The sequence below is a fragment of the Lytechinus pictus genome, chromosome 16 (assembly GCF_037042905.1).
Source record: "Lytechinus pictus isolate F3 Inbred chromosome 16, Lp3.0, whole genome shotgun sequence".
Taxonomy (NCBI): Eukaryota; Metazoa; Echinodermata; class Echinoidea; order Temnopleuroida; family Toxopneustidae; genus Lytechinus; species Lytechinus pictus.
The window spans coordinates 2,843,899-2,864,055 of NC_087260.1; the positions used below are offsets into that span (position 1 = coordinate 2,843,899).

Here is a 20,157-nt window from a genome sequence, read left to right on the forward strand (position 1 = left end):
CATACTGCCCTCTATTTGGTCAAAATACACCAATGTGCCAATGACTATGCATACCACCATGCACAAAAGCAAAGCACAGCCACACATGTAAGGATCCATTTGTGTACCTGAGGAGGGGGATACGTACATGTCTCAAGATATTACCTCTATGTAGATGTAATCGTATACAAAAGGTGCCTGATATCTGCAAAGGGTACCAAAGTGGAATAGACAACGGATCTTCGCTTCTGATGTTTTCCAGAAAGTGATATAATGAATGATGTACAGTACAATGGTTGATTTTGGGTTGCCACTGGGGGACAAGTGAAAGAACCCAAGAAATGAAAATGTTGTAACCGACGACCCATTTGAATTTTTTTAGAGGGTTGTTGATGGAAAGGTCAGGGTGTTATAGTGGTTGTGACCTGTGCCGCTTTAGGTCATTGGTTCAAATGCTACCCCGAGATTTTATTTTTCCTCAGCAAGAAATCCATCCACATTGGGCTTCACTCAACCCAGGTGGGGTAAATAGGGATGTGGCAGAATTTTTTGTTTCCTGGGTAAAATTTCCCTATCTGAATAGGGCAGGATGGTATAAGCTATCCATTCACTGATGGAATGGTCAATATTTGTCACTGTATGCCCAACATATCATGGATCATTTATATCACAGGCTTGATTCTTCAAACGTGTGGGAAATAGTTTTTGATATTTTGTCAAGAGTCAAGGTATTGTGTTTTCTTTTTAGAGATGAAGAAACTGTTGTGCATTTTTTTTTGTCACAACTTTGCTGCAACTTGTGACAGCTGCTTCAGAAACCTTGTGCATTGAGTTCATGATGCTGCCATCTTGGAGTACATTGCCATTGCATTGCTTGCATTGATCATCTGCAGCTGGTGCATCTCTGACAACCCTATTTATGCATATTCCTATATCCTCTGAGGGAGGGCGCTATTAGGTTTTGATGTCACATGCATGAAGTCTAGAATAAAAATTTTGTTTTGTTTTAATGATGATGCTCATTGATGGTTCTGACACAAGAAAAGAATATTTTGTCCTGAAAAATGTTCTTGATAGCAAAGTCTAGCAACATTTTTTTTTTTATTGAGCAGCTCATGAATTCAAGTGTTTTCAAATACAAAGAAATAATTTTTGAAGGGAACCTCCCACGATCTCACCTTAGTTAGTCTACAACCAGTACACCATTTGGTCTAAACGCCATTTACCTCATTTACCATTTTGGTCTAATTTCCAGTAATAGGCTATGAACCGTCTATTAGCCAAATTTTCATTTAACAAAGTGCAAAATATTTAGATGAATTGGAAAGTGGAGATGATGTATCTATTTGTAGGCATCAGACTGAATGAGATTTTAAGTTGGTATTGGACAAAGTGCAGTGTAGACCAAATGGCAATTAGACCAAATTGTAGTAGACCAAACATTTTTATATAGCCATGTGTTTTTTTAGACCAACTGCTACCTTCAATCTCATGATTAGAACATATATCTTTTTATTTGTAATATTAACCAGATCAGACTTTGGACGCACTATGCATTCTGGGATAAAAGTAAGCCGCTCTGTGTGCAATGTGTTTAATGTGTTATATCGCCCTCTAGGAACAAATTACCTCTGCCATACAGCATTTAGAGTTAGACACCCACAAACACTTATTATGCATAAATTGGTTTTATAAACATCTGTTTTGAGCAGAATCTCAAAAGAAAATATGTATACATGCATGCAGATTTGAAGTGTTGGAGGTTTTGAACTAGGGAGGGAATTTGCTCTGGCAAAAATACCAAACATGATAACACTCCACCTGACGGTCATGTATCAAGAATTCCTGCTGATGAGGTGTCACAGACAGCCTATGTTTTCTTTATTGTACATTTTTTTATGACCATAGGCCTTAAGTTTCAATATTTTGTTATAGGGCAAGGCAATGTTTCCATTGGGCACAATAAGTCATCAAGCCAATGAGAGGGGACTGAAGACCTGGGCCCCGTCTTACAAGGACTTATGATTCATTCGATCGACAACAACTATGAAAAGCCATCAACGTCAACATCTAAAATACATGTTTGTTCAAAATATTTTTTATATGTGATGTATAATCATACTTTCATTTCTTTCTTGAAAACTCAGTATGCTTCTCTTTGCTTACAATGGACTTTGTGCAAATTTCCAGTAGAAAAAATTATGACATTGATGGATTTCCATACAGTTGAGATTGATCAGATCAATTGTAACTTTTTGTAAGACGGGGCCCAGTAAGGGCACCCTTGACCATGGCCTTCATGGCATTACTTCCTCAGTTTTTGGCCAGTGCTCATGAAAGTTGGCACAAATATTCATCTTGTGGTTAAGACATGCAAGATATGTGTGTGTTTTCCAAATGTGTTGGAAACTGCATTATCATGGTAATGACAATAGGGCAGGGGTTACCTTCAGTGATTTTTGCCATGATTAAGCCCTGTGACTAATATTTTTTTATACAGTTTTTACAAGCAATTCAAATCATTATATTAAGGTGATAAATTTGTTAGTGTTTGGTAAATAAGATAATTTTCTAATATCACAGACAATTATATAACATCAAGGTTGAGCTGAAAATAGATCAATCATTTAATAGATTGGAATGAAATTTATATCAGATGAATTGAAATGTTATGGTCTAATGTTTACTTGACTTTGATCATGGGATCTCCATGCTTTTGATCAAGAAATATTTTGTAGATCTACTGATTTGAATGGTATGCACAGCTATGAATTTGATTGGCACATTGATTTTATATGTTTCTATGTTTTCAATCTGGTTTGATTAAAACATTTAAATGAAATATGAATTCACTCTGAATATCTATGTTTCCCTAACCTTTGATTAAAAAAAACAACATATAAATGAATTCAGACGACAATATTTGTAATATTATACAGCTCACAATAGAGATTTTAACCATATTGTATATGTATATACTTGAGACCATACTGTTCTCGATATTTCTATTAAAAAAATATACCTCAGTAAAAACTCTTTTTCTCTGTTAACAAACATTTATACGTGAACATTTAATAGCAACTTTACAACCCAAGGTTACCCCCTTTTTTAATATCAAGTCTTGAGATTTCTTTAGTGTGTCTACTAGAGAATATGACTGCGTGTATTTCTGTTAATTAGAAATGTTACATTTTGTCTTGTTTTTAGGAAAAAAGAACTTTCAGTATTTTTCAAGAGATGAATTGTGATGAATTTAAAGCGCAGCTGCATAGTCGTTGTTGCTTTTGTTATCCTATGTAATGTAGATTAATGCCCCATTTCACACATCAGCAATTTTTAGTAGATGGGTCATTGCTGCGGGAGAAATCATGACAAAAGACCATTGCACAGTAAAAAAAATATGCAACATGTGGAAGCATTATGGTGTAGTGGATCTGACTAGGCCTTGAAATCGATGGGTCATGTGTTCAAATCCCTAGCATTATTTAGCAAGGTACCAATGCTAAGTACTACAAATTTAGCAGTGCCATTGCTGGTGTTGGCAGTTTATTTTGTGAATGGTAATATGAGAATGGTTAAACTTGGTTGTTTATGCACTTATGATGTCAGAAGAAATGGGGATACAGTGTACCTGACTACATGCAGTGGCTTTCTTGAATGGTGTGAATGACAAGGAGGAGAAGCTAATGAAATTCATTGGCTATTGGCAGGTAACTTGTTCACACTATCCTCCACAGTACATGCCAAATACTGCCATCATCCACCATGTTTAACTGATGAAGTGTGAAAGGGGCTTTAAGATAGTAAACTTGAAAACAGTATTTTACCAACTGCCTGGTATTTCAGTTCTTTGATTTGTGATAATTGTAATAAAGTTTGGTTCTTTTAATTGTTGGCATGTTTTGATATCTATTGATACAATGTTCTTTGATAGTTCATGTTGCTGTTAAAATTCCCCAAAATTTTGAGAATTTACCACTTTAAAACTAGTTTAAAGTTGTTAAGGTGCTATCACACATGAACTTTTTGTGCCAAGCCACGTATGCCAAGCCATATCATATTGATTAAATATGATATAATTAAATTCAAGATACCAAGCTTTGCCATTTGCTTACATCATCAAGGCCAGTATTCTGAACTCAGATTCGATTTAAAAGCCGGTCTACTTTTATGGTTTAACTATGGATAGCCAATTGTGGCACAAATCTATTAAAGCAAAGATTTAAATCCGACAGCACATGTGGTGCTCACTTCATGCATAAATGTTAGGAAATGATAAATGAATTATTTTTCTTCATTTTCAAAGCTTTTGAAAAAGAAAACAATGCATGTAGATATTAGAAGCATACAATTAAGAAAAATGTACATTTTGGGCTTGCCATAACTTAAGCACCGAGTAAGAACATGGTCTAAGTTAACCAGACTTCAAAATATGGGCCTTGATGATTTTCTTGATAACCAGAATATGTTTACTATTGTGATTAAGAATGAAATCATTGATTTCAAGATATAGAATTGTTTTGAATGGCTTGCCAGACATACCTTGGTGTATGCTTGCTACAATATGGAGTTTTTGCAACCACTACGCAGACGCTTTCTGGAATGTAGAGAATCTATTGTCAAAAGCCCTTCATGGTAAAGCTGTCTTTGTCAAAAATCGGTGAATCAGAACAGCAGTTTCATCTTGGACTCTGGACAAACGTCATATTTGCAATTTTTTGTCAGCTTGAATCTTAGGACGATCTGCCTTCCCGATTCAACAATTTTCAACAAAGCCCTCTCAGCCGTTCATTGTGATTTGATGGGTATTTTCAATAGATTTACTATGTTGTAGAATTCGTCCCCGTTGCAGTTGGGAAAACTTGTTCATGTCCAGGGGGTGTTTCACAAAGATTTAAGTATGACTTACAGTCTTACTTAAATACCGAGTTGCGTACGGTATGAAAGGCTTGACCGCATTGGTCAAATCGTGTCACGAGGACGCGCACTAATGCGTATCTATCAATATGATCGCGCGTTGAATATCATGTACGCATTGGCATTTAAGTGTGACTTAAGTCATACTTATATCTTTGCGAAACACCCCTAGGTGTGATGCCACCCCCCCCCCCCTCTTTAGAAAGGCAAAGATAGTGTTCCAATGTTATTGTTTAAATTTTATAAACAGATTAATGTACTCTGTAGATAACATTAGATAGATGTCAGGATTATTTGGCATATGAAATGTTTGTTAACCAATGATAATGATAATGATTATTTGTCCATTTTCTTTACTAAAATATGATTTAAACTCATTACAGGGTTAAAGATTTGGCCTGGGGTGGGGGAGCCATGGAGGCATAACAGCATGTGAAATGGGTATTTGATCGGGTGATGTACATGCATGAAGTGAAAAGGGTATCAGAGGAGTAAAAAATCGCACATGGTGTTTGGAAAGGTTATGTACGTCATCATATCGTGACAAAATACTTGTTTAGGAATTTAAGATCGAAGCAGTATGAATTGTTAAAAGCTTGGTTTTTTTATAACTCCTTGGATGAGAATTTTGGTGAAATTCTAGTGAACATGCCCACCCCCCCCCCCACACACATGGGCATGAAAGGGATTCCTGCCTTGTTTGTGAATGCAAGAGGATCCAGACTATGAAAGCTTCACCGGAATCGGATGAAATAGAACACAAGTTAATGACTTTTTGTAGAATTTCATGAAACAATATTTTGTATCATGAACATTTCTTTTAAGACAGAATGTAATGCACCCCCCCCTCTTTTTTAATACAATAATGATGATTATACAAGAATGCAATGAAGTTTTAGGCCAAACAAATCAAAAGAATATTTACCATAGATGTTATTAGCAGGATAGAGTACACAAGATCTTTCAAGGTGTCATCTACTATAATCAACTTGTTAACTACCAAATTCTTTTATTCCCATAGGCTTTGCCCAGGGACCACATGGGTCCAGTAGTAAATGGGTTAAAGGAATGTAATCATTTAGTCTATGAGGTTTATTTGAAAGAAGTTACAGCTACAGTCCAAGGATTAATTTCATTTTGTTAAATGTAATCCTAGCCCTACTGCTGACTTTAATGAATGTAAGTATAGAGAATTGACGAAAGTATTATTTCATTTGCAAAGAGGCTTGTTATTAGACCGTTTTTGCAATATGTATCGGTGTTTGACGATTTCAATGTTCTGAACCATTACTTGTCCAATGAATTAAACCAAATTCTTATGAAAATATTGTCTTTGTTGAATTCTTTCGATTTGTGTTGTTGGCAAAGGGAAGTTTCGCACAGAGGGGGGATAGAGAGGGAAAGAGAGAGAGAGAATTGAGACAACAATAACTTTCTCAAATCACCTCACCTGTTCATGCATGAAAGTTTTATTCTTAAAAACCTTTTTCAGAAGAGAAATAAGGAATATTTGAATCAAAATACAAATTGAAAGATAAAAAACAACACATTCATTTTATAAATCATTCATAATTTCCCCCTAATAGCATGATTAAAGATGCCAGATTTTACATGTAGCCCTCTATTGACAAAACAAACAATTATAAAACATAATTATTTTTAAACCCTTAAAACAGTTGTCTGATTCAAAATAAATGTTTGCCAACATGAGCAATTTCTAACTTCCACATTGAAAATGATAAATATTCCCAATTCAATTGAATTACAAGTACAAGTGCAGAGAGATGCTAACTGTTCATTTTTTAAACTTTACATTGTACTTTTTAAATACTGCAGACTGATTTCAAGGAAAGCACATTTTTTGACACATATTTATTGCCCAAAAGTTGTAAAATGCTTTGTTTTCAGCCCCAAAAAACAACAAAAATGAACTCCTTCATGCTGAGGGTTGAATGTAAACAACAAATAATGCCTAGAGAAACAAACTATATTGAATGTAATATTTTATCATCCGACTTCACAATTAAATATCGAAAAATATGGCAGAACTTTGACACTTTCTGGTTGGGTTTACTAACTTTTGGGCACCACTGAACCTTATATATTTCTGCCTACACAGAAGGTATCCTAGGGTTATTTACTGTGTACGCAGAGCTGCCAGTTTGCAGGATCTTAGTTTAATTAGTAAGATTTTTAAGGGGAAAGTGACACGAAAAAGGTTATTTTCCTCCTAGAAATGGGATTTTTGAAACTTGTAAGAATGATTTTTGGTATGTTTTTCAAAATTACAAAGAAAAATTGGATTTTTTTTTCACAATGTAGGTTTGGCAGCCGGCTCTGAATATGTTGGCATTCAACCAATAAAGAATATTTGCTTGAATAATGATATCCCTTTAATAGAATAATGCAATTATTTTATAAGGTTGGTATCCCTGTATAAGAATACCGTAGTTGACAATACATGGCCGTAAGAATGAAAATGGGATACTAGGTAGAACAATTTTCAGAATACTGACTTGGCTGAGTGGTTGTTGACCTGAAAATGCAAATCTGTGGTGAAAACAGCTATTCCAGTAAGGTTGTGTTGTCGGGTAAATGGCCAGTTTGAAGTCAACAAAATCTCAATTCAAGCATTTAAAGATTATGAATGCCATTGCTGCTCTAGATGAACTAAATATAGAAACTACCAGGTGTGCAGTGACGCACCAAGATGATAAAAGTGTTTCAATAGGATTTTGGTGAGAATAATGCAGTAGTGTAGGCCTATGATGAAATATCAAGAAAAGGAAGGTGTTTTCCCTGGTTTGGTGTCCAGTGCAAGATGATAAAAGTGTTTCCATAGGAATTGGTAAGGAACTGAAGTCTATGTTGAAAGTGGTCTCCTTATAACACCAAGACAATCAAGGTGTTTTCTCAGCTTTGGTGTTGAGCACAAGATGATAAATGTGTTTCCATAGGATTTGGTGTATGTTGAAAGTGGTCTCCTTGTAACACCAAGACAATTAAGGTGTTTTCTCAGGTTTGGTGTTAAGTGCAAGAGGGATGATTGGTTTCTGGAGTGCATTGTTCTTGGTATCATTATGTAGTTTCTGCGCTCTGTTAATAGAAGAGGAAGAAGAGATGATATTTGAGAGCTGTGTGTAAGGTAAAGCACACAGAACAGTTTTATTTGATTATAAGCATCGGTTTATTTATTATCATTATTACTTTTATTGTCATTATTTTTATCATTATCATTATTTCTATTATTATCATTATTATTAATATTAGTATTATCATTATTATCTTCATCATTATTATTTTATTATTATTCTTGTTACTATTATCTTCATCATCAACATCATGGTGATGTGTTTCTTCATTAGAGAAATACTACATACAATTGATTAGTAAATGCTTCTTTTATTCAGAGCAAATTTACTAATAATGTGTTTCTCCAAAAGCAGATGCATAAAATGATGAGTGTTTTTATTCAGCACAAACTGATAATTTAATTCCTACCTTTCTCCTAACTCTATCTGGTTTCCTATCTCTTCTCCATCCAACATCAGACTTTGTTTCTCTGTCCATTGATCCAACGCGACCCCATTTTGTCACCCCCCCCCCATCTCTCTTGCACCACTTAATCTTAGCATCCTTTCTTCTTAATATTTAACTGTTCGATTTTCCTTGTTTTCACCCCTCTTCATTTTCCAAATTTTACCACACTCTTATCAGCTTTATTCATCTTATCCCACCCTCCCCTTATCCTCCATCTCCCCATAGTCCAGATTGGATCTTAATAGTATGGTCTATGGAATCTCTCTTCCTAAAGCCAACAGGACACTTGACTCCCAATCACTAGCCCAGTGCCAACCTCAACCTTTGGGATTGGAAGTCATATGCCCTCTATAGAGTTTCCATGCATCAACGTCCACTCTCTAGACTAACCTCCCCATCACTGGCGGATCCAGGGGTGGGGGGTTTTGGGGCACAGCCGGTCCGTGCCCCCCCCCCCTTTGAGAGGCACAATTAAAATTTGTAATTTGAAAATGCTGTTAAATAGAAATGTGCCCCCCCCCCCCTTTCAAAAGTGAAGACTTCATTTTTTTTTGCTTGTCAAATTTTTTTCATGGACGAAATCCCCTGAATTTTTGGTTGAAACCCTTTTTTTTTTGGCTTGTCAAATTTTTCCTCGGAAAAATGTGTCCCCCGCCTTCGAAAAATCCTGGATCCGCCCCTGCTCCCCATTACCCAGTAAACATACCCATTGACTCTTTCCTCCTTCGGGTGTTGTCCCTGTCTTATATACTTAGTCAAGGCATCTCGTCCATGATCAGTACCGTCATCGTTGTCGACATCGAGATAGACGTCAACATCAACAGACTGACCGGATGCCACAAATGGAGCCTTTGGACCTGGATTAATTCAATATTTTATGTTGTCAATTTATGACTTCATCATGAACCGCCCCCCCTCCATGTACAAGCAACCAAGCAGCCTATTACCAGGGAAGTACACTTCCCTGCTATTACCCTATATTCCTATTCCAACCTGCCAATAGGCTGTACCTTTGTGTCTTCAACAAAAAGAGGTATATATAATGGCTGCAAAAGGTATATATAATGGCTGCAATTCAAAAATATGAAACATTGCCATAAAAAATACATAGGTGAATAGATAAATAGTTAATAAAAACACCCATTCCTTATTCCTACAATACTGAATATATTAGTATATCATAATCCTCCCCCCCCCCCCTTCCCAACAACATTACCTCCTTTTGAAATTCAAGATGTCTTGAAAATTCTTGAAGCAATATGACATTTGATTTTAATGTAGCCAACACATAAACCCTATTCATAAATAACTTGGTCATAAATACAACCATATACTTTTAAAATGGCTTAAGAAATGCCACATTCAGCACTAACAAGAATTAAGAAAATGAAAATATTAATAATTCATTGAAAATTAAAAGAATGATCAATCATTACCTAATGCTCTGGCATCAGCATTATAAATCCAATAATGTAGAATGCATATCAACATTAAAACTGATGTAAATGAATTCATCTCTGTAGATTGTACCACAAGCAAGGAAAGGAGAATAAATGAACCTAAAGTCATTCTCAAGAAAACCTTAATAGCTGGCTTTGGCAACAGCTGGCGAAAAGTAAACTTCATCAGTACCATGAAACAAAGAGTTTGTTGGTTAAATGCTTGAAGGTTAAAGAAAGTAATTGCAGCAAACAATTATTTCATGAGAAAGCCTTTAAAATCAAGTTTAATTACCACCATATTATCATAGATCTCAATATGGTAAATTGAAAATCGACTCATCTTTGTGAAATCATAAAATTTTAGCTAAAATCTTATAATTCCGATATCTAAAGGCTTATGTGGGACAGTCATTGTTTTAATATTGCTTGGAAAAATATGCAACATTTTAAGGAATTCCGTGCTTATTTTGCTCGTTTCTCAGCAATTACGGATTGTTTTCCAGAGTCAATTGGCACATTTTTTTTTTATACATACACATTTGGGTGGTAATTTTATTGGATTCTGTTTGAACTCATTTTGAGATCGTTACCACAACTGGTATTCATCTTTAAAATGAAAAGCATTGTTCTAGCAATATGCATTAAAACCAATTCCACACAAGTTGCCTGCATACTAATATATCAAAAAAAATTAAAAAGAGAAAATTGAGGTACTTTGTAGGCCTGGTTATGTCTTTTGAATGGAAAGGTCGGTCCCAGATGTAAAATAATCATATCTGATTGATACACATCTACAAAAACTAAATTCTTACATAACTACTGTATACTATACTCTCTCTCACACACATCTTTCACTATAAATGTAAAATAAACAAATCAGGGAAACATGTGTATTCACTCATAGTTGTGTGTTTATTTCAAGAAAGCACACATTATATACAAGAGGAATATGGTTTTTATCTAAACTCTACACTCGACTCCTGACATTGTGGGAAATATCTTTAACCCATAGAGGTACAGTGCCCCCTTTTGGAGATATATTTGCAGTTATGCGAACAATTACATGTGGAAAATGATTAGTACAGTATGTGGTGCCGTTCTGGAATATACCTGTAAGCCACTTTAACTTGATCAAATTAATCATTACACAGTAGGCAATGCGATGAAAAAAATAACCCGAAAGGGCAAATTGGTGACTTTTCCATAAAATTACTCTTCATTAAGTTTGATTTATGTTTTATCGATTTATTTTGTAAAATTGTGAATACAAAATAAATGATTGTTGCCAATAACCAAAATGTATGAAAAAATCAGAGATAATTGTTGCCAATTTAATACATAAACAATGATTGCTGCCAATAACCACAATTTATACAAACTTAAAGATTGTTGGCAATTCAATACAAAATTAATGATTGTTGCCAATTTAATACAAAAGCAATAATTTTTGCCAATTTGAGGAGCAAAAATAATGATTTTGACGTTGTGAAAAATGCATACCTCTATGGGTTAAATGAAGCAAGCATTCTGACCCGTCTCTCATGTTTATTTCATACACATAAGTTACTAATATCATTTCTTTTCAATTAAAATATGATCTCTCAAACTGGGTTTACTGTACACTATAATAAAGAAAATAAAGTGAAAATTAATTTTTTACATTAATACTCGTAACACAAAGTACAAAAATGAACATGTACCCAAAAAAAGTTTCATTCCCGAATGAAAACCTATAATTTTATAATAAATAAGGTGTCGTGGTCTAGTGGATATGCCTTTTGACTGTAGGTTTAGGGTTCAAATCCTGCTGTGGAATTAATGTCCTCTGGCAAGGCATTGATTTCCATTTGCCACACTCAACCCAGGTGAAGTAAAAGGAAACCAGGGATTTATTCCTTTAAAAAGCTTAAGTGTCTTATTGCAAATCTATGCTAAAGCTGGGGTACTAATCATGGAGTATCAGTTTCATATCTGACAGACAACAGAAATGAAAAAATGCACTATAATCATGATCATTATTCTATAGACTTGTGGGCTGAGAAGTTTACATACAATTGGTTGGTTCCTTTAAAGCAGTAGGTGAAAATATTGCTTATAGTCTTAAAACAGACGTAATGAAGTTTATCGACATGCACTCATCGGAGTAAATTTGCATGAATGACTAGAACGCTAGTAGAGTGCTTACATGAACAAAACAATATTGATTTGAATAGAGTTTGATAGAATTGTTTCAGCAATAAAATGCATGTGGAGCGTTGTGGCCCAGTGGATTAGTCTCTGACTGGTCGTGGGTTCAAATCCCAGCCATGGCGTAATTTCCTTCAACAAGAAATTTATCCACATTGTACTGCACTCAACCCAGGTGAGGTGAATGGGTACCCGGCAGGATTAATTCCTTGAATGCACGAGCGCTGAAAGGCAGCTCGAGCTAAAGCCGGGGGAATAACAACGCGCCTCGGAATAGAATATTTCTTGATAGACGGCGCTATATAAATGCCTATTATTATTATTCTGTTAACTTTATTTTCCCCTTATGATTTTAAAGTTCTTTTTTATCCGGCTGCCTCTACATCTGTGCAAAAAAAAAAATTGAACACTGAACAAAAATCACTCCAATACCAACCACGATCAGCTTCATGTGAATATAAATTAAGCTAGTTTCCCTTTTTTTCCCCTTCAGTTCCCCTGGAATAATTCTGCATTTCTGCTATGGAATCATACATCTTTTATCAACACAATGATTTCTACTATCATTCACATACAATAATTCAAACAAAAACATCAAATATGGGTAACACATGGGCCTAATCACATAATCTTTTACCATAATAAAACAATGAAGTGACATTATTACAATGTATCTTTTCGAAATTAGGGTAAATGATTATTTTTTAAAGAAAATCATTAAAGTAATCTTGGATCCATTAGCTTTCTATACTGTACATTTAAAAATTTCATGTATTGATATATACAGAATTCTTTTTAATAGAAATTCTGAGTAAAATATGCACAAATTCTGTGCATCATTCATACTAAAATAAACTAGACCATAGATATGATTAAATTGAAGATATCTCTTACTCATGACAATGTTTAAAGATGAAGGTAAAGAGTGACAACTGTTTAATTCAAAGATGATCTTATCCCCTAGGAAATGATTAATGCCTTGTTTTTAGTACATTTTTTTTTGTATGTCTAACCTCTATTTTCCTAATTTTGATACATTTGGCCTTGAAATTATCACATAATTTTTGTTATCATAGAAAATATAATTTTCTGTGAAAAAGCGTGCATTTTGTGTTACATTGCCTATTCTGTCTTCTGTACCACTGAAAACTGGGGACTTCATTTTGAATGACAAAATAAGTATCACCGAAAACTGGGGAATTAGTTTTAAATGACACAAAAATTATCACTGAAAACTGGGAACTTTACTTTGAATGACACAATAAGTATTACTGAAAACAGAGGACTGTAGCTTGAATGACTCATTAGAAAACAAAAATTAATGTTGATGTTATCTTATTTGACAGTAATAAGAAATTCACCACTTAGACTCTGAATTTTATGACCCCATACTTATCATTTACAAATACATTTTTTAACACGTTGGAGAGTGAATGATTTCACTTAAACAAACATGTTCCATAGACCCAAGCCTGCATATATGCTAGAATCCTGAACTATATACTTTATATAATTCTCTTCATTTTACTGTTTGTGTAATACGTCTACAGTATTTTACAATTTCTGTGTTCAGCATATCATAGAGGATACGACTTCTTTTTGTCTGGTTTCTGAAAAAAATTTGCAAACATAAAGATAGATGACTGCAATTTTAACTACTTACATAATGAATTATAAAAGAGCTTGTCAGAATTCACTTTATCTAATTAACAATGGATGTTTAAAAAGAAAAGTGGAGTGTGACATCATGGCCCCGTCTTACCAAGTGTTAGGATTGATTCGATCTACCTCAAATGTATGGAAAGCCATCAATGTCATATTTTTCTACTACAGGAAATTTGCCCAATTTCCTTTTCAAACAAGGAGAATATCACACTGAATTTGCGAGAAATCAATGAATGTATGAATATACTGCATATCTAGACGTATTTTGAACAAACATGCATTGTAGACGTTGAAGTTGCTGGCTTTCTATAGTTAGTGGTTGATCGGATCAATCGCGAGTCTTTGAAGGGTCCACCCTTGCCAAGTGGCAATTTGAACATGGAATGTATCAGCTAATCTTGTTGAAGAATACGCAGTACTTAGCGTGCATCTTGAGCATAATATGACTATGCAGTGATCATACTGAACACAACAAGGAATTATGATTAAAAAGCAACTTCAAGTCACATTCAATTCTTTGTGAAAACTCCCCCTGATCTTCTACTTGTATCTCATCTAAGAAATTTTTTTTTTTTTAAGATTTCAAATAGAATCTGCTTTATCTTCTCCATGCAACATTTCAGGATATAAAACAAGTACAAAGTAATATAGTGATCTATATTGTAACGTGATCATTTCATAATTCCTTTTCGATTGCTGTTCTGATAAATTTGTCATAATGACATCCCCCCCCCACGCTTTCACAAGGAGCAAACATGAGTTGCAATCAATCCCAATTTGATTTTCAACCAAAAAAATGACATGTTTAGGATGTGCTCTAGATATAAGAAACTCTTCCTACACTATCTGTACTGCTAAATGAAAAATGTTCATAAAACACTGTCCCGGGCTAATTCTGAGCTCCTCAACCAAAATTTTCTATACAGTTTACATTGGATCTTCTGGCATTTTCAGGGGCTCTTAAGGGCATTTAGGGGGCAAATTAGCCCCGAGCCCCTGTACAAAGATAAATTAGACTGGGGCATATTTTTTAGTGATTGCTGTAAAGAATTATATTACTTTTGAACAACAGTGTATAGGGCTGTTCACCAAAATAACACAAGCTATGAGCTACGCAGACAAAAGATGATGTTGGTGTTAGTGTCAGGGGAAAACCCAAACGCTATCTGTACACTCAAAATCAGGCTCAAGCTAGGATTGGTGTCACTCAGTGTTGAGCTGGGAAGTGTTAATCTAGACACCCAGTCAAAGCTGGTGTTTAGTATCTCAGTCTGCAGCGAGCACTCAACAACAAAACACTATGCTTGAAAATCAATGAAGTTTCATCAAAATTTCTCGTATATTTCACATCCATGCCTGCCAAATTTCATACCCTGAGCGTTCACCGAGCCTGATTTAAAACAGAAAATCCTAACTATGGAAAACCAGGGATGTCATATTTTTTCATCTTATAGGGTGTACACACTGCTTACGGTGTACACAATTGCACGCACACACACAACCACACACAAACATCTCTGCATAGCACTTTGCTCAGACACATCCATTCTCAATAACAAAAATTATCACTGGTTTTCCATAGTTGAAATACACGACACAATAAGATATTCTTTAAAAAGCTGTGTGCGCTAAGAACGCCTAGCTTAGCCGGGTAATATGGAGCGCCTTGAGCACCTAACAAGGTGGATATGTGCGCAATATAAATACCCTATATTATTATTATTATTATTCCATTTTCCATACAACCCACCTAAAAATAAAGTGCTTTCCCCCTTTTTTGATTTCTTTTGATTTTCACTGAATTGTTTTGAAATTAGCATAGATTATTCTTTTATAGTTGTTTAAAAATTAATATTTGGTAATAATTCTCACCAAAAGTATGCTCATTGTAAATTGACAAGGTTAATGCAAGTGGCACTGCAATATATTAAACGTTCACGGCAAACAGTATTTCAATCTCTCAGTATAGATATATCTTTTTTTTTTCAATAAAACTGTCTCTAGACATGTACAATATTATGTTCCCAACGACAAGTCCCCAACAAAACTCTTGTTACATTAAATATTATAGACTCTAGAACATATCACTTACCATGCAACAACAAAAAATTAGAAAAACTATAGGAAGAGAAAATTGGGCTAGGCAACCAGGAGTCTTTTGTCTTGATTGGGTAGAGGAATGTAAGAACTTGACCCCATTATCCATTTCAATATTACTTTGAAAAACATTGACCTTTTGTATGATACTTGAAGGAATGGGCAATAATTTCTATCACAAGTTTACAAAGGTCACATCTATACATATTAATATAATAAGTTGATCTAAAGGCACGTTGTTCCACTCCGAGAATCCCGAGTCCGAGCTCAACTGAGCAAATCTCTACTTCATAACGTCAGCTTATCTAGCAAAAGCACTCCTTCCTGAAATAAAGAAATCACCTCAGCTCATCTCTGCAAACACTTCAACAGTTCTTCTGGTTTTCAACAAATCCTTTTGTTTTTTCCTTGCTCCTCACTTTCTTCATCTGTAATGAAATACCCCACACGCTCGCTCAATGGGTTTCACAATACAACGTAGGTCCAATCGATTCTTGGCTGACACAAGTCCTGAAACTGTAATAGCCTCACTATCAAACCAAGATGAAAGCCATCGCACATATTCAGTCTGTGAAGCATAGTCTTTGTAGGGTACATCAAGGCTGATCGAAGAGTTTATGATATAAAAGGCAATTGGACAAATAAACGGAAGACTGTGTATTAGACTTGGAATGATTCACGACTTGATTCGTCACTGTCGGTGTCGAGTAACGAGCTGGGCGTGTCGGTAGCACCTCGTGATGGGCCTGCGTCCGAGTAGGAACTTAAACTCGATGATTGGGAGATGGCCAGGTCAGCGGTCGCTAAGGCAACCTGAAACACCAAACATTTTGATGATATCAATTGAATGGACAATTCATTGTCAACAAGACAATATTGAAAATTATATGAAACACCACTCTAAGAATATACTATAATTCATCTAAATTAAAGGGATACTCCAGGCTGAAAATATTTATATCTAAATAAATTCACAGAGCAAAACGCTGAAAATTTCATCAAAATCGGATAACAAATAACAAAGTTATTGCATTTTCAAATTTAGCAATATTTTTTTTTTTTTTTGAATAGTTATACGAACGTCATCATGAATATTCATGAGGTTGGTTGATGATGTCACATCCCCACTTTTCTTTTTCTTATATTACAGGAAATCATAATTGTTTTATTTTTCCATACATATGTGAATGATGTGTCTCCCTAAAAATGAACTAAGTTGCAGCAATGAATGTCTAATACACTAAATTATTTGTCAATCCAATGTTTTAGTTCTTGATAGAAAAAAAATTGAATAAACCTGATTTCATATAATAAAACTACAAAAGAACAAGTGGGGATATGACATCATCAGTTTGCTCAATTAATATTTGATGATGATATGCCGAGAACTGTTTGACCAGAATAATGCAAATCTTTTAAAATGCCATAGCTTTGTTATTCCTTGTCCGATTTTGATGAAATTTTCAGCATTTTGATCTGTGAATTTATTTAGGTATACATTAATATTTTCAGCCCAAAGCATCCCTTCAATGGAAAAAAATTGTCAACAAGAAAATTTTCAAATATGATACAATGATCAAACAATATATTGGATAATTCATATCAATGTATGAAGTAATAATAATTAACACTAAAATATTGAATTTAATGTAGAGTGTAGAGTTATCTTGCTGGGAGTTTTGCAACAAGCCCACTTTCTATCTCAGGTCCCTGAGACACAAAAGTTTGTTATAGACTACAAATATGACAGGACAATTCTCATTGGTTCATGGTCAGTGATTTAAACCAAGTGAGCATGCAACGACGAGCATGATTGGCCGTGACCATTTAGCGAGTGATTGCAAGCCTTTATGTAACTGGAGATATGTCTTTTTTCTGCAGGTTCCACATTAATGCCCCGACTCATGTAGAAATATGGTAAAGATAAACTTATCCACGGCCTTCAACTAAAGAAAGACAAATTCCTTGACTTAATCCCCCCCACACACTCACATCTGGCAACAATCATTTCCTGACTTTGCTGAAGTACATGTATCCAGGAGGCATCAAGTCACACATTACTTTCCAAATGACTTGTGACCTTTTCTTCTGCCAAATGATGTATTCTTAAGTAACCAACTTAGCAACTGAGAACAAGTTCAAGTTACGTGGAAAGTTGTGCGTTAATTTGAGAGCAGCTTTTAAAAAACACCGCCAAAGGCAATGGAGGGGGAGCGTTCCACAAAGAGTTCAGTGTGACTTATAGTCGCACTTAAATACACAGTTGCACATGGTATAAAAGGCATCACAATAATGATAAAATCATACCAAGATGTGCATTTCTGCTCATATTAATCAATAAGATGGCGCATTACATATCATGTGAACATCGGCATTTAAAGGAAAATGAAACCTTTGAAACAAGATAGCTTGTGTGAAAACAGAAAAATCAAAGAAACAGATCAACGCAAGTTTGAGAAAACGTGAATAACTAATAAGAAAGTTATGAGCATTTGAAGTTTAGATCATTATTGCAATGTAGATCCTCTAATTGGCAATGCGACAAAGAGGTGTGATGTCACATGTGAACAACTTTTCCATTACTTTTGTATTTATTTCACTTAAACTGCCTCTTTTATTACTTCTATCAGTAGATCGTGTATTCTTTCTATAGGAGAGCATGTAATACAGATTTTTAAAGAATACATTATGGATAAAGAGTTTGTATCACCATAAGAAAGAGCAAAAAGAGACATTTCGGGGTATTTCATAGTCCATCATAGGGAAAGTTGTTCACATGTGACATCACACATCTTTGTCGCATTGCCAATGCGAGGATCTCCGTAGCATTAGTGATCGCAATATTCTCATGCTTATACCTTTCTAATTATTTGTCTGATTTTTCTGAAACTGTCTTTGATCTTATTCTTTGATTTTTCTCTTTCCACACAAGCTATCTTGTTTCAAAGGTTTCATTTTCCTTTAACCCTAATTCTCCCGGGGGGGGGGGGGGGGCCATAATGGCCCCTCCTCGACAATTTTCGCGATATATCCGCTGCGCAAAATTTTTTGACCTCGCCGCTCACTGACTTTTTACTTTCAAGTCTCGCGCAAATTTTGAGACCAAATTTGTGACGCCCGGATACGCGGTTACGACATTACGCAACATTCTGTAAGTGCATGTCAGACCCAAAATTGCTCATAAACGTGATTTCATGTACAAATCCAATGCAAATTGTGTATTGAGCCAAAATTCATAAATGTATCATTATTTCTACTTTTACTGATTGAATTTAATTAATTTTGCCTTGCTTATGATCAGAATTAAGTCTGGAACGATTTCCATTGAAAAAACAATAAAAAACAAAAAGTAAAAAAAACAAGGAAATACATAAGAAATTCATAAAACAATAAAATACATAAGAAATTGATTTCCAAACCGAAGTTTTTTATAATTGCGATTAGTAAGAATGCTACAAAGAATATTTTAACCAAAAATTAGCATTCTAGGAGCTTTATTTAGTGAATTAGAGCAAAAAGTATGATTTATGCATAAATTAGCATAATTAATTCATATAAAATAAAATCTCATTATTTTGGAAAATTTTACCATACAGCCTTGTAGATTACATCGCACACAACCAGCATGCAAATTTTTGCGTCGCTCGAGCGATCAGCGGCCGAGATCTTAAGGGGGGGCCATAATGGCCCCCCCCCCCGGGAATGACAAGAATCAAAATACCCCGGGTGATTGAGGGTTAAGCACCACACTAGAAGTCAAACTTAACTCTTTGTAAAACACCGCCCCACATCAAATAAAGAAAAAATAATACAGCATGAAAGAAATAATGCAATGTTATGCAATGTTACCTCTGCATCAACAGAATGTGAGAGCGGAACAGCAAGGGGCGAGAACTGAGGATCACCCGGTAGGCGAGGCTTTGAAGCACTCTGGGTATGGATACCACTTGGTCCTGCGATGATTGTTGTACTCGACGTGCTCTGGCTCTGCTGGGCCATTTCTGAAAACAAATATAAAGTGATAGATCTATATCAACCAGAGGAATTTAGGCGTGACAACTGGGTAATTTTCATTGATTGGGTAACAATATAAGTAATGGGTATAACAAATAACAGAGTAAAATCAATGGTGTGCTAAAACAGTAAGCACCGGTGTGTTGGCTCAGTTAGCAGAGCGTCTGTCTCACAACCGGGAGGTCGGGGGTTCAAACCCCGGCCGCGTCAGACCAAAAGACGTCAAAAGATGGGAGTTGCTGCTACCCTGTTTGGCGTTCAACGATTAAAGGGATAGAGCCTCGTCGATCTGGCTTTGCACAGCGGCTGCTGGGCC

The 20,157-nt window shown here is 35.2% G+C and overlaps 2 protein-coding genes across 3 annotated transcripts in view; both read right to left on the reverse strand.

The window, feature by feature from the left end:
• Positions 1 to 6,352: 6,352 nt before the first annotated feature.
• Positions 6,353 to 10,048, reverse strand: LOC135157052 (uncharacterized). The gene is made up of 3 exons (XM_064111503.1): positions 9,873 to 10,048; positions 9,143 to 9,293; positions 6,353 to 7,992 (listed from the first exon to the last, which is right to left on the reverse strand). Exons 1-3 carry the CDS (start codon positions 10,003 to 10,005, stop codon positions 7,899 to 7,901), a joined length of 378 nt encoding a protein of 125 aa, XP_063967573.1. The 5' UTR covers positions 10,006 to 10,048; the 3' UTR covers positions 6,353 to 7,898.
• Positions 10,049 to 10,771: 723 nt separating this feature from the next.
• Positions 10,772 to 20,157, reverse strand: part of LOC129279578 (transcription factor Dp-2-like) — a 35,660-nt gene continuing 26,274 nt past the window's right edge. For both annotated transcript variants that reach the window (XM_064110837.1, XM_064110838.1), the window contains exons 11-12: positions 19,677 to 19,828; positions 10,772 to 16,640 (exon numbers count right to left, since the gene is read on the reverse strand). In XM_064110837.1, the coding sequence (XP_063966907.1) occupies positions 16,488 to 16,640; positions 19,677 to 19,828 (305 nt within the window). In that variant the 3' untranslated portion in view covers positions 10,772 to 16,487. The remainder of the gene's footprint in view (positions 16,641 to 19,676; positions 19,829 to 20,157) is intronic.

Excerpts from the sequence above, each read along its gene's own strand:
- LOC135157052 (XM_064111503.1), bottom strand. The coding sequence starts at position 10,005 with ATGACTTTAGGTTCATTTATTCTCCTTTCCTTGCTTGTGGTACAATCT. Across the intron at positions 9,294-9,872 it reads TGCTGATGCCAGAGCATTAG|GTCCAAAGGCTCCATTTGTG; the intron begins GTAATGATTGAT and ends GAATTAATCCAG. Across the intron at positions 7,993-9,142 it reads AAGGAGGAAAGAGTCAATGG|AGCGCAGAAACTACATAATG; the intron begins GTATGTTTACTG and ends TTCTATTAACAG.